The sequence below is a fragment of the Gymnoscopelus braueri genome, assembly GCF_963280865.1.
Source record: "Gymnoscopelus braueri genome assembly, chromosome: 19".
NCBI classification, from domain to species: Eukaryota; Metazoa; Chordata; class Actinopteri; order Myctophiformes; family Myctophidae; genus Gymnoscopelus; species Gymnoscopelus braueri.
In genome coordinates, this window is record NC_137621.1 from 9736052 (window position 1) to 9751051 (window position 15000).

At 41.5% G+C, this 15000-nt stretch overlaps 1 protein-coding gene across 1 annotated transcript in view; it reads left to right on the forward strand.

The window, feature by feature from the left end:
* LOC308074650 (MAM domain-containing glycosylphosphatidylinositol anchor protein 2-like) overlaps window positions 1-15000 on the forward strand; it is a gene marked incomplete at both ends in the record, with an annotated part of 94119 nt that overhangs the window by 54186 nt on the left and 24933 nt on the right. The window contains 3 exon segments of the mRNA XM_080414157.1: window positions 3851-4066; window positions 4782-4907; window positions 10235-10648. Of these exon segments, the coding sequence (XP_080270283.1) occupies window positions 3851-4066; window positions 4782-4907; window positions 10235-10648 (756 nt within the window).

Genomic DNA, 15000 nt, shown 5'->3' on the forward strand with positions numbered 1-15000 from the left:
CCCCGGGGGTCCCGACCCACAGGTTGAGAACCACTGTTTTAATTGTGTACCAAAACAAATGTTCCTCTCTGGAGGACAATAAAGAACGAATCACAATCTGGTATGCAGATTTTTTGCTGATTTTACTTATTTGCAAAACTTCAACCGTTGGGGGGGGGGGGGGGGGGCTGTGGGTTTGGTGTAAACAGACACAGACACAGACACAGCTGCAGGCAGGTGTGAAGCAGGAATATGCGTTCTATTCTGGGACAGAAGATGAATGGATGCAAGTTCCTCTAATGCACTGATTCTCAGCTCTTTTTTTGTTTTTGGGCCAGAGCCCGTCCTCCTATCCAATATATCCAGGTCCCCCCCCCCCCCGCCCCCCCCCCTCTACACCCAATTAAAATTGAGGCTAAGTTTCTGCTCTGAAGATTCATGTTTATGTATGAGTCTGTGTTGCTTATATAATTTGTATAAAGCGTCTCACTGAATGTCAGATAACAGATTTTATATTGAACTGGACTATCAGAATATGACTTCTACTACTTCCCGGCGAGAAAAACGCCGGGAAGTATTTTTTTCTCCCCAATTTAGTCGTTATGCCAATTGATTCCTCCCCTCACGCATTGCTGTGTGTTGTCGCTGCTGTGAGGAGCCTCCACCGGGAGGACGTAGAGCCTTCGTCCTACTCCTCCCGCCCGACACTCCCTGCTGACGGGTGCCGCCCCCAGGCCATAGGAGTATGTGTAGTGACAATTATCACCCTCCCCACCGACTCCATTTTCACAATGAAAATAATGGATTTTAGGTTTTTTTCTGTCTTTTTTTTAACACCGTAGTACGACAAGGTATGCATTAGGGCTTAATAAGTGGTCAGGGTAATCAATTCATTCGACTGAAAAAACTAATCAATCATATCGTTTGTTAAAAAAAAGAATGATAAAATGTGCTGTAATTGATAGAATAATCGATAATCGTTATCAAAATTATCAATAATTACAGTCCTAAACTTTAGATAGTGAATAGCTAGCAGCGAATAATGCACAATGAACTTTGGGAGATTTTAACTTTCAATTTCTTAAACATAGGAAAGTTAATTTGCGGAATGAATGTGGACTGAAAATGTAGCTACCATAAGTACACCAATAGCACCCAAATGCCAAAGGCCAGATAGTCTCTGTCGGGTGGAAACCTGATATGTTCAAAATATGAACCTCTCCTCTCCTCTCCTCTCTAGAGAGAGTTTCTTGATAAACGAGGGATTTTAGCCATTATAAGACCATTATAAGACCTGAGGCCGATTCTACAATACAACAGTTTTCGGAAAAAAAACGTACAGTATGTTACTATATCGCTTGGTTCTCCAACTGTTTCATGCCAAGGACCCCCAAAATTATATGTATTTAGCCGCAGACCACCATGTCAAAATATGTTGACATGGTGGTCCCCCCCCCCTCCTCCCCAGTGGCAAAGATTTGAGTAAAAAAAAATTGCTTTAAAAATATATATTATATGTTATATTCAAAGATTTGCACAAATGTGTGCGCGAAGTGACGCTATGAGCTTGTAGATCTGCTATTTTTTTAATAGCCAAAGTATAAAATAATGCTTTTTAGCTCAAATCTAAAATGACACAAGACGCTTTCCCGTTCCAGATGGGTTGATACTTGTATGGCGCCGGCCTCTTCCCTCTTCAAATTAAGCCTCTTCCGTTCTTCGTTCCCTTTAGCATTTTTGCACGTTATAACCCTGCCTTGTTGACGATTTGTCACGAACATCTCACCAAGTCCTGCCTATTACTCAAGGAGTCTGACAGACCCTATACCAGAGCCAAACTTTGGCTATTTACCTACCTGCAGTATATATATACCTACCAGCGTGATATAACTATGAGAGTGACGACACTAGCGTATCTCAATGAGGAAGTTCCAATTTTTGCAACTACAGGAGGCAACATCCCGCTTTGTGGCGAGATCAGAGCGCGACGCAACTCTCTCTCTATATTAGGCCTGTCCCCGACTAAGGATTTGTTTAGTCGAATCTAATTGGCGACTAATTGCCAATAGTCAACATAGTCAACAGTCGACAAATTTTTTTTTTTTGGGGCCAAAATACATTTTATTTCAAAGGGCCAAGTCTACACAGTTTGTTTTGTGTCTCCAGCAGAGTTTCTAGTGTCTCTATCTCTCTCTGGAAGAGGTTGCACATGGACTCTGCAGCCGCACTGAGGCGCTCCAACACAAACAATACCAATACAAAGACGAGGAATAAGAAGAAAAAAGTGGAAGTTACGTGTGGTTGCAGGTGTAGACTTGGCCAAAAAACAATTTAAAACATTTTTGGCTATTAAAAAAAAAAAAAAAAAAAAAAAAATCGACTAGAGTCGACTAAGAGACACGCAGTCGACTCGGACCCCCCGCGACTAACCAGTCGACTAGTCGACTTAGTCGAGGTCAGGCCTACTCTACATACAACACTGATACCTACTATAGCCAAACTTTGGCTATTTGAAAATAGCCGATCTACACGCTCACAACGCGTCGCGATGCGACGCGTTGTGAGCGTGTACATCTGCTATTTTCAAAGGATTTCATACATTTTTTTAAAAACTTGTGAAATGGGACATTCTGCACAATTACCACTTTTACTTTTTGTGCTTTTAAGAATATTTTGATGCCAATACTTTTGTTAGGTTCTCGCTTTGCCTATGATCCTAGATGACTGAGGCACTGCACTGCATTTGATGTATGTGTCTACCTTGCTTACTTAAATGCAAATATACATCTGCAAGCTCAAAACGAGCGCTTTGAGCTTGTAGATTGTAGCTATTTTCAAAACATGTTTTTGAAAAATGAGGAATATTTAATTAATAACGTTTTAACAACACACAATTTGTATATTGGGGTCCCTGGCACATAATATTTTCCGATGGGGGTCCTTCACATGAAAAGGTTTGTGAATCACTAGCATATATGACACTTAAAGTATGTGGATAGTGGCAAGGTGAGTTTATTTATTCATGTATACAGTAGCACACTTCATGTGCCTTTCATAAAACATTAAAGGAGCACTTCACCCATTTTCTTCATAATTGGTCTTCACTAATGCTCACTATACTGTAACTATATTTACCATTTACCATTTTTAAGATGGCACCATTTCTGTCTATTCAGTCTGTCTCTCAGAGGAGGGCAGTGGACAGTTCAGAAACCCGCCTACCAGTGACATCATTGGTAGGAAGGTTTGGTCATTTTAAAACGTTTTTTATTAATACAAGAACAATGTTTCAGCGTGCCAACTTTCCAGGAGCAGAAATGTTGGATCCGGTTCCTACCGATTCTTTCCAGGTTTTCCGGATCCCCTAAACCATTGGTTCTCAAAGTGGGGTCCGGGGACCCCCAGGGGTCCTTGAGGGAGTTCCAGGGGGTCCCCAGCTAAATGATAGATTAGGCACCAAATGGACCCTTATGGGTCTGTAACTCAGAGAGTGTACAAATGGAACCAAATGGACCCTAACGGGTCCATTTGGTTCCATTTGTACACTCTCAGAGTTAAATTGACATTGATTTTACAATATAAAATGCGGTCCAAGTGATAGAAATGCCATTAAATGGGGGTCTGTAGCCCTAATGCATGTCAAACTGGGGGTCCTTGAAATTAAAATGGTTGAGAATCACTGCTAGAGCCGTAAAAAAATCTTCTCTTATGGGGGTCCCTGGCATATCTTTTGAAATGGGGGTCCGTGGGCTATTAAGTGTCAATTTGGGGGTCCTTGACTTGAAAAAGTTTGAGAACCATTGCCCTAAACCCCCTAATAACGGTAACGTTCTCCCCGTCCCCCTCCGTATCCCCCGTATCCATCGTGTAGGCCTGCGCAAGGGTCGCTTCTGGATCACGCCGGACCCTTACCACAACGACGACCACATCCAGATCGGCCGCGAGGTGAAGATCAGCTGCCAGGTGGAGGCCACGCCCCCCGAGGAGCTGCGCTTCGCCTGGCTGAAGAACGGCCGGCCGCTGCGCAGCTCGGAGCGCATGGTCATCACGCACACGCCCGACCCGCCGGACGCCTCGGCGCCGCTGGGTGCGTAATGGAAGTTTTCAGATGTTACTTAACCCATTAAGACCTGAGGAGATTCTTAATATTTTTTTTCTAAATCATAACAGTTTTTTTGATTTTTTTTTTTTTTTTTCAAGATTTTTCAAAAATAGCAGATCTACAAGCTCATAGCGCGGCACTCGGTGCCGCGCTATGAGCTTGTATATCTGCTATTTTTGAATAGCCAAAGAAATCACGCAGCAAAACCCATGGTTTAGGGATCAATCCGTTCTTTTATTTGTAGTCATCATCAGGTTACAGAGAAACGGCATGCCTGCCTCCCAGGCAGTGGTGGAAAGTAACTAAGTACATTTACTTAAGTACTGTGCTTAGGTACAATTTTGAGGTATTTGTACTTTACATGAGTATTTCCAATTTCCCATACTTTTACTTCTACTCCACTACATCTCAGAGGCAAATATTGTACTTTTATTCCACTGTAATTATTTGAAAACTTTAGTTACTAGTTACTTTGCAGATATAAATTATGATATTAGGAAACATACATTAACCACTTTAGCCCTTTTTTTTTTACACCTAGGCTCACCTAGGCTTTTTATACAGTACCTACGTTGCGACGCGTTGTGAGCTTGTAGATCGGCTATTTTCGAACATTTTAGTACTTTTGCTTTTGGTACTTTAAGTACATTTTGATGCCAATACTTTTGTACTTCTACTCAAGTAAATGTGTCCACCATAGGTGCCACCAGCCTGGACATCATCGACCTGAAGTTCACCGACTTCGGCACCTACACCTGCGTGGCCTCGCTGGCCAGCGGAGCCATCCCGGAGGTCAGCATCGACGTCAACATCTCCTCCACCACCGGTAAGGGTTTCTTCATGTTGTTATCTATCGTTGGGCTGCAGCGGTGTAAAGTAACTATAAGTACGTTTACTCTAGTATTGTACTTAAGTACAGTTTTGAGGTATTTTGCTGGAGTATTTCCAATTGTCTATACTTTTACTTCTACTCCACTACATCTCAGGGGCAAATATTGCACTTTTACTCCACTACAATTATTTGTAGATACTTTGCACATATAAATTATTACATTATAAAATATACATTAACCACTTTAGCCCTATGTTATTACATAGGCTATTTGAAAATAGCCGATCTACAAGCTCACAACGCGTCGTATTGCTTGCTGATCGGCTATTTTCAAACATTTTAGTACTTTTGGTACTTTAAGTACATTTTCATACCGATACTTTTGTGCTTTTACTCAAGTACATTTACTTGTAACAGAGTACTTCTACATTGCAGTATTGATACTTTTACTAAAGTAAAACATTTGAGTACTTTTTCCACCACTGACTAAAACTATGACGAAAAATTTTCGGCGACCACCTTTTTTTCTCGGACAAAAACGAAATAAAAACTAAACTATGATGAGTAAAACTAAGACTAAATATACTGACAATTTCGTCAACAAAAAAAACTAGATTAAAATACTATACTATGTAATATGAATATTTCCAACCCTTTGTGTTTTTTCGTAAATGAACGCCCTACTTGATCATACTACAGCGTCACGCAAAACCATAGAAAGTAGCAGATCCTCAAGCTTTTGCGCCGCTTTTCGAGTTTGTAGATCTGCTACTTTTTTTATTTGAATCCTGGAAAGTAACAGTTTTGGACAAATGAGGTTTGGACCCGACAGAGACGATATGTATTATCTCACTGAAGTGTGACTGTGGTTCTGTCAGGACAACTCATGAATGGATAGATATTTGTATTGAATATAAAATGAACAATATATTCATTATGGCGTGGCAATGAATTGGATCTGCTTAAATAAATAAAGGCTTGAAATATGATGAGAGGGAAGTGTAGCGAGACTGAGAGTCTGAGGTTTTTACAACTTCGGGCCCGGGGACCACCAGGGGTCCACGTGGACCCTTACGGGTCCTGTGACTCTGAGAGTGTACGAATTGTGTTTTACACTTGTACACTTTTCCAGTTGCACATTAGTCTCTGAGGTGTAGACGAAACAAACACAAAGTCAACTGTGTTCGTCCTCCTCTCCTCTCCTCTCCTCTCCTCTCCTCTCCTCTCCTCTCCATTCTATTCCTCTCCTCCCCTCTCCTCCTCGTTATTCCACTAAGGACAAACTCGTGAAAAAATAAAAAGGTACTTCCATGGTTTTTCCAACTGAATTCTGGGAATCGCAGTTCTAACATCCCATATAGATTAGACAGCCACTGTCATGACAATGACAAATGACTACTACTGTACGACTTCAATAAATGAATGTGCTGAACTTCTGACTGAAGTCGCCTGCACTTGGGTTCAACTCTTCACTCCAGCACAGCGTGGCAGGTCCACCTGTTTTCCCCCCCAAAAATAGGACCCTTAAGGGCCTGACGGATAGAAGAGTGGAGTGGGCACGTCAAAACCCGTTGACGCATCCTTCAGAGCTCGCTTCTATTTGCAATCGTTGACGCGGGGCACAAAATACAGACCACTAAAATACAGTGTATAATGGCATCAGAGCGTCAACGAGTTCAACTTGTATTGCTGTGTGTGTGTGTGTGTGTGTGTGTGTGTGTGTGTGTGTGTGTGTGTGTGTGTGTGTCTGTGTGTGTGTGTGTGTGTGTGTGTGTGTGTGTGTGTGTGTGTGTGTGTGTGTGTGTGTGTGTGTGTGTGTGTGTGTGTGTGTGTGTGTGTTTTATTGTTCTCTATTTACCCAGGGTCGTAGCTGAGCACAAGTGCTCATTTTCAGCAATGCCCTGCATATAGACTCTCCCTCCCTCCCTCACACACACACACACACACACACACACACACACACACACACACACACACACACACACACACACACACACACACACACACACACACGCCTATAATGTTGTATTGCTACTTTTACTTAAGTACTTTTTCCACCACTGGTTATTGTTTGTTATGTCGCAAGTGTTTTTATGTGAAGAGGACCACAATGGAAATAAGCCCTTGGGCTTTATTGTGTTTTTTTTAATCCTCTGTGACGCTTTGACTGTATGTCGGGAAAATGCTACTGTGCTATTTTTTATGTAATATCACCATATAAAATCAATCAATCAATCAATCAATCAATCAATCAGACTAAATTGAACAAAAAAAGAGGGTAAAAATAATTGGCTACTCAAAAAAGAAGAAGATAGGGACTCTTTGATGCTTGAAAGTTCACTTCAATGTGAACAAGGACGCATTATTGAGCGGAGCGTCATTGACTGAGCATTGAACGTGTTATTGACCAGTGGTGGAAAAAGTACTCAAATGTTTTACTTAAGTAAGTAAAAGTCCGGAATTCAAAATTTACTTGAGTAAAAGTACAAAAGTATTGGTATCAAAATGTACTTAAAGTACCAAAAGTAGAAAGTACTCAAAATGCAGAATATCAATATCAGAATATCAATGCGTTGCATTGCGACGCATTGATATTCTGCATTGCATTGCATAGCATTGTGAGCTTGTAGATCGGCTATTTTCAAATAGCCAAAATGTATAGTGGGCTGAAGTGGGTAATGGATGTTTTGTAATAATAATCAAAATCTGCAAAGTAACTAGTAACTAAAGTTTTCAAATAATTGCAGTGGAGTAAAAGTATAATATTTGCCTCTGAGATGTAGTGGAGTAGAAGTAAAAGTATTGAAAATTGGAAACACTCCAGTAAAGTAAAAGCACCTAACATTTTTACTTAACACATACAGTGCCAAGATCGCGTCCACACGTTCTTTCAAATCCATCGCTTGAGTGCCAGGATTCCTAAGAACGAGTTGACACGTTCTTTTGAATTTTCATTGTTTAATCTGTGATCGCACAGCTGTGTTTATTTCTCATCAACACTTTCGTTTTCCACTTACGTCACACTCACCCGGAGCCGGATGTAAAAAAAAAAATTCATTTCCGGGTCACGTTGTTTTTCTCCGGTGATTTTCGGCCAGAATAAGGAAAAACAAGTTTTTTCACACGGTATAAAAGACAAACGGACAGCTCAACTTCTATTTTCTTTGGTCCGGGTGACTAACAGTCATCGTCGTAGTGTATCACGTCGTTTTCAGGCCGATCAGCGGGCCGGGAATTGTCGAAAACGTCACATCCTTTGAATGACCGGATATGACGTGGGCCTGTTTGGGAGGGGGTGAGCGAGGTGATCAATGTTTGGATGTGCTGCTCTCTACTGGTGGAACAATCGTAGGTGCTTGACAACACAATCAGAGAATGTATTTGAATGAAAAATTACAAAACAAAAAAATTAAAAAACACGCAAATTGCTGGCACAGGGGTGAGTACATTATGAATAAACTCTGGCAGTCAATGTGTTAAGTACAGTACTTGAGTAAATGTACTTAGTTACTTTCCACCACTGTTATTGACCCAAGCCTCATTGACCCGACCCCGAGCGTCAATTGACCCAAGCGTTATTGACATGCTCTATCAGCGTTGTTGGTCTTAACAACAAACAGCGTGTGGTCTGGCGCCCTGTTGGCACATTGCTGCGTTAAGCACCGTGAGAAAGGTCAAAGAGCAGCTGTGCTTTGGACACAAACCCCTAAGCTGTTCTTAAATCCAGCGCAGTGACAGCACAGATATTTTCTTCCCTCCAGAAGAGAGTAGGCAATCAAAATCCATCCGCATTCAACACAACGCTCATGTTCAACATGGTATATGCTGTATCAGTGGTTCTCCCCAAGGGGGTCCCCAAAATATTATTATTATTATTATTATTTTTTTGGGGGGGGGTCCCCAGATGATTAGCTTAATGTGCAACATTGTTTTCTCACTCAACAGTAAACAAACCAACATACAGTATAAGTGTATACAGGGTGTCTGCACATTTCTAATGTTGCAATTTAATGACTTTTAAGACCTTTTTAATACCAAATTGGCCAAATTATCAAATATTACGCAAGAAAGAGGCAAACATTGTGAAAATGGCCGATCTACAAGCTCACAACGCCTCGCAGTGCGAGGCGTTGTGAGCTTGCAGTTCGGCTATTTTCTCAATATTTATCTGACTGGAACCGAGTCAAACTAAATCTAATGCCAGTTCAAATATGATTATTTTTGGGGGGTCGCGGCCTGAGATGTTTGGGAACCCTTGGTATGGATGACATTTCAGAGAGACTCACCATTGAGGTTGAATAAGTGTGATCGGGGACATATTTATCCATAATATATTGGACAGGGCAAGTGCATGTTGCCGACAAACCAAGCACTTGATTTTTCATTATCTAATAAGGATGTGACTAAAGGTCCGTAGTGACACACCGGTTCCGGGAGCGATTATTATTATTTTGTGCGATTCATTTGCATTAATTGAAACTGCGGTTGGTGTTATGAGAACATGCACACACACACAGAGCGATTATAACGAGGCGATTAATTTCATTAATTTTTCATAACAACCCCAGTCAAATGCGTTCATTTGACCAGAGACGGACAGAGTGCGTGTGCGTCTGTGTGCGTGTAAGCGCGCGCGTGCGTGTGTGTGTGTGTGTGTGTGTGTGTGTGTGTGAGAGAGAGAGAGAGAGATAGAGAGCAGTGCTGGAAAAAGTACTCAGATTTTGTACTTAAAGGACTAGTTCACCCAAAAAAGGACTTATTTTCTATCAATTGCACACCCCATGAAGCCTTGAATCCATGATTTTTTAGGGGGTTTTGTCGCATTACTAAACTAATTATTTGATCTGATTCTTTGTGTCCTACCGGAAACACACCCGGTCATCAAATTATTGGCTTAGGAATGCGACAAAAACAAAATAATCTCCATGAATTCAACGCTTCATGGGGTGTGCAATTGATAGAAAATAAGTCATTTTTGGGTGAACTCCTCCTTTAAGTGAAAGTATCAATACTGCAATTTAGAAACACTCTGTTACATGTAAAAGTCCGGTAATCAAAATTTACTTGAGTAAAAGTAAAAGTCTGGTTCCGGGTCCCAACCAATCTATTCTCTCTCCCTCCATCTCTCTATTCCTCTGTGTCTCTCCCTCTCTCTCTCTCTCTCTCTCTGTCTCTCTCTCTCTCTCTCTCTCTCTGTCTCTCTCTGTCTGTCTGTCTCTCTCTCTCTCTCTCTCTCTCTGTCTCTCTCTGTCTGTCTGTCTCTCTCTCTCTCTCTCTCTCTGTCTCTCTCTCTCTCTCTGTCTCTCTCTCTCTCTCTCCAGTGCCCCCGGAGCTGTCTGTCCCTCGAGGTCGGTCTCACCTCATCGTGCAGGAGGGAGACACCGTCGACCTCCAGTGTCTCGTCTCCGGGAAGCCCAAGCCCATAATCCTCTGGTCCCGCCTCTTCCAGGAGGCAGGAGGCGGAGCCTCTGCCTCCTCCGCCTCCGGAGCGGCGGCGGCAGGGGGCGGGGCATCCTCCTCCTCCTCTTTGCATCATGCCGCCGGGGCTGGGTTGTTCCCGGCCGGCGCCGCCGCGGCGATGCCCGACGGCGCCGCCCAGACGGAGAGCTACGACGGAGTGCTGCGATTGGCCAACGTGTCCCGGGAGATGGGCGGCGCCTACAGGTGTCAGACCAGCCAATACAACGGCTTCAACGTGAAGCCCAGAGAGGCCGTCATAGAGGTGGTGGTACAGTGTGAGTAACATGATAATACAGTAATAATACAGTAATATAATTATACAGTTGTAATCAGTGGTGTAAAGTAACTAAGTACATTTACTCAAGTACTGTACTTAAGCACAATGTTGAGGTATTTTTTACTTTACTGGAGTATTTACAATTTTCAGTACTTTTACTTCTACTCCACAATACATCTCAGAGGCAAATATTGTCCTTTTTCTCCATTGCAATTATTTAAAAACTTTAGTTACTAGTTACTTTGTAGATTTTGGTTATTATTACAAAACACACTAACCCCTTCAGCCCTATATACATTTCGGCCACTTGAAAATATGGCCGAAAATAGCGACGCATTGTGAGCTTGTAGATCTGCTATTTTAAAATGTCCGAAATATATGTAGGGCTGAATTGGTTAGTGTGTTTTTTAATAATAATCAACGTAGTAGTTCATATAATTGTGGTGGAGTGAAAAGTACAATATTTGCCTGTAGTGGAGTAGAAGTAAAAGTATTGAAAATGGTAAATACTGAAGAAAGTTAAGTGCAGTACTTGAGTACATGTACTCAGTTACTTTACACAACTACTGAAACTTGATCGTACCACGCGGCACACAAAAGTAGCAGATCTACATGCGCAAAACGCGACGCGAAACAGCGCGTTTTGAGCTTGTAGATCAAGTTTGAGAACTACTGGTATAGTATAGAGCATTGAAGTGGTTAACCGTCAGCTGTGGAGGCGGCAAAAATCTTGCGCGCCCGTGTGTGTGTATGCGTGTGTGTGTGTGTGTGTGTGTGTGTGTGTGTGTGTGTGTGTGTGTGTGTGTGTGTGTGTGTGTGTGTGTGTGTGTGTGTGTGTGTGTGTGTCTCTGTGTCTCTGTGTCTGTCTGTCTGTCTGTCTGTGTGTGTGTGTGTGTGTGTGTGTGTGTGTGTGTGTGTGTGTGTGTGTGTGTGTGTGTGTGTGTGTGTGTGTGTGTGTGTGTGTGTGTGTCCTGGGAACGTGTACTGTACACTGAGAAGTGATACACGCAACCTCTTTTAGCACTTTTAACACACACACTCACACTCACACTCACACACACACTCACACTCACACACTGGCAATGGTTGCACTTGATATATTTTTTGGGACGTTCTGTACATTTTATATGTTGGCTTTTGAAAGCTATGAATTTTAATTGGACATGCTTGTATTCATTCTGCTCATCTGTAGTGTAGGGTTTTATGGCGGGGAGGGGGGGGGTGCAGGCCCTTTAGTGCAGTGCTTCTCAAAGTGGGGTGGTCCGGGGACCCCCAGAGGGCCCTTGAAGGGTGTTCCTAATCCAGGGTGTCCCCAGCAAAATGTGTTAATATAAAGCATCAACATTTGATGTTTAACCACGTTGACCCTACAGTATATACTGTACACATTGGCAGTGGTTTAAAGTAACTAAGTACATTTACTCAAGTACTGTATACTTTTTAGGTATTTACTTTACTGGAGTATTTAAAAAGTGTTTGTACTTTTACTTCTACTCCACTACATCTCACAGGCAAATATTATGCTTTCACTCCACAAAAAATATTTGAAAACTTTAGTTACTTTATAGATTTTGATTATTATTACAAAACATACCTTAACCACTTCAGCCCTATATGCATTTCCGCCATTTGAAAATAGCCGATCTACAAGCTCACAATGCATCGTGATGCGACGCATTGTGAGCTTGTAGATCTGCTATTTTCAAAATACTTTTTTATACATTTGAAAACATGTGAAATGGGACATTCTGCATAATGAGTACTTTCTAAATGTGGTGTTTTAAGTACATTTTGATACCAATACTTTTGTACTTTCACTCAGGTAAATGTTTTATTCCGGACTTTTACTTGTAACAGACTATTTATACATTGCAGTACTGATGCTTTTACTTAAGTAAGAAATGTGAGTACTTTTTCCACCACTGCACATTGGTTATTTGAAAATAGCCGATCTGCAAGCTCAAAACGCGACGGGTATTGAGCTTATAGATCGGCTTATTAACGATCCACTTCCCTACCGACCGCTCTGAGGTCCTGAAGGACCAGAGAGCACCCCCTGTGCGCTCAGAACATCATTCTGAACACAGCTACAGCTAATTACCCAGAGCAGAGCAGATCAGTCCTCATCAGATCAGAACAATGAGAGCAAAACCCTGCCTGCTTTTCACCATTAAAACCATACACGGTCAACTTGCGGCCCGGGGGCCACATGTGGCCCCCACCTTCACCTAATGCGGCCCACAGGTTACATCGGATTACTGATATATTATTGATTTCAGCTGTTACAATTCCAAACATGCAAACATGACCCGCTTTAATTACTTCAGTCTGTATTAGTAGCTTATAGTGTTAAAATTCTATCGTCTTTTTACGTCCAATGTATTTGTATTTAAAGGTAGGGTAAGCGATATTTTTGGGTATTTATTTAAGCAATATTACACGAGAGGGTGTGCTTTACCGTCATTATTGTCACGCCTGTGATGCGGTCCAGGAACGAGGCGCAGCCGAGTTCCGCGTCCGCATCACAGAAGTGACAATAATGTAAGGTAAAGCACACCCTCGAGTGTAATATTGCGATTATACAACAGTTACCAACAAAACACATCCAAATGTATTCATATTGTGGGGCAATTCATAATAAAAAAAAATCGCTTATCCGTTTCCCTGTAAAGAGAAGAGTTTATTTGACTGAGACAAAATAGTCCCTGTGGCAGCGCAGCACTCTGTCTCTCTGACTCTCGTCTCATCAACACAGCTGATTCCAGTAGGCTATATGCTCCGTCGTACGATCGTGTTACGTGGCCAAAATAACTGATCTACAAGCTCACAACGCGTCAAGATGGCGATGCCTTGTGAACTTGTAGATCGGCTATTTTTGCCGTGCGATACCTTCGTACGATAAAGTATAACATACACTGGACTGTTAACGAAATGGGAGTAATTTTACTTTAAGACAGGAGGATATTTATACAGTATGGATGTTACCATTGAAATAAAGCACACTTTTTTCCAGTTATTCCTTTTATTATAGGATTTTAGGCGATTTAGTGTGCTCTCTTCTAACCATTGATCAACAGTAAGTCCACCAAATAAGTCAAAATTAACAACATAGTCCATCTTGCGTAGCTGTTTGTTCTCCGCCCGGTGGCGGCGGTGGGTACTGTCTGTTTGTTTTCCTACCGTGGGACAGTCACAGCGTGACTTCACAGCACAGCTGTGTCATATATGGTCTAATCAGGTGCGGACTGCAGTGCGGAGTGATTTATTTAATGTGATTAGGCCCGTGATATGATGCTGGTTTGAATCACGGCTAGAAAGCTATTTCAACCAATCAGATTGCTTGGTCGGAACTACCTACACCCGGTCATCAAATTATTGGCTTAGGAACTATTCCTTTAAATGAGGTCAAATTACCATCCTGAACCCAATTAGATTGAATTAAAATCCTGACGGGACGGTTGGAATGAGTGCGGCTGTAGCCCGTAGTACCGTTATGTACAATTTAAACGATCTTAATCCTGGACGCTGCTGTTAATTATATAAGGTTATGTAACCTTTTAGTAATCCATTACACAATGTCCCGTGTCTGCCAACATCCATGAATAAACAGATGTTCGTCTGTATGGGATGTGAGGACGACACGTTTCTTTGTACAGCAACGTGTCAACTGGGCAAATTCAAAGTGCTTTATGCAAAACAGAGCATTTAAGACACTGTGTAAAAGAACCACATTATAACCCATTCAAAGAATGCATCCGTGTCATCTTAAGATTTCTTTGGACTATTCTAAAATAGCAGATATACAAGCGCATAGCGCGGCACGGCTATGAGCTTGTATATCTGCTATGAGCTTGTATATCTGCTATGTTTGCATTTTTTTTTGCAAATCTTTGAATATATATATTTTAAAGCGAACATTTGTAACTAAAATCTATCCCTAGAATAAAACATTTTGAGATGTATGTATTTTGAACAGTATGTTGCTATAATATGCTGTAATATTTTCCATGTCAATGACCCCAAAAATTATATGTATTTGGCAGCGGACCCCCATCTCAAAATATGTGGTTCCAGGGACCCTCAGAAGCACAGATTGGAGTTGAAAATGTTCGCTTTAAAACATATATGTATATTCAAAAATTTGCCCAAATGTTCCACTATTTTTCAAAGAATAGCAGATCTACAAGCTCGTATATGAGCTTGTATATCTGCTATTTTTTTAATAGCCAAAGAAATCTGAAAATGACATAGACGTGTTCCCGGTCTTAATGGGATAAAAGAACATTTCAATACAATTAAAACATTGTTATGACATTTTTACAACTTCAATAATTAAAAGGCCTGGCGGAG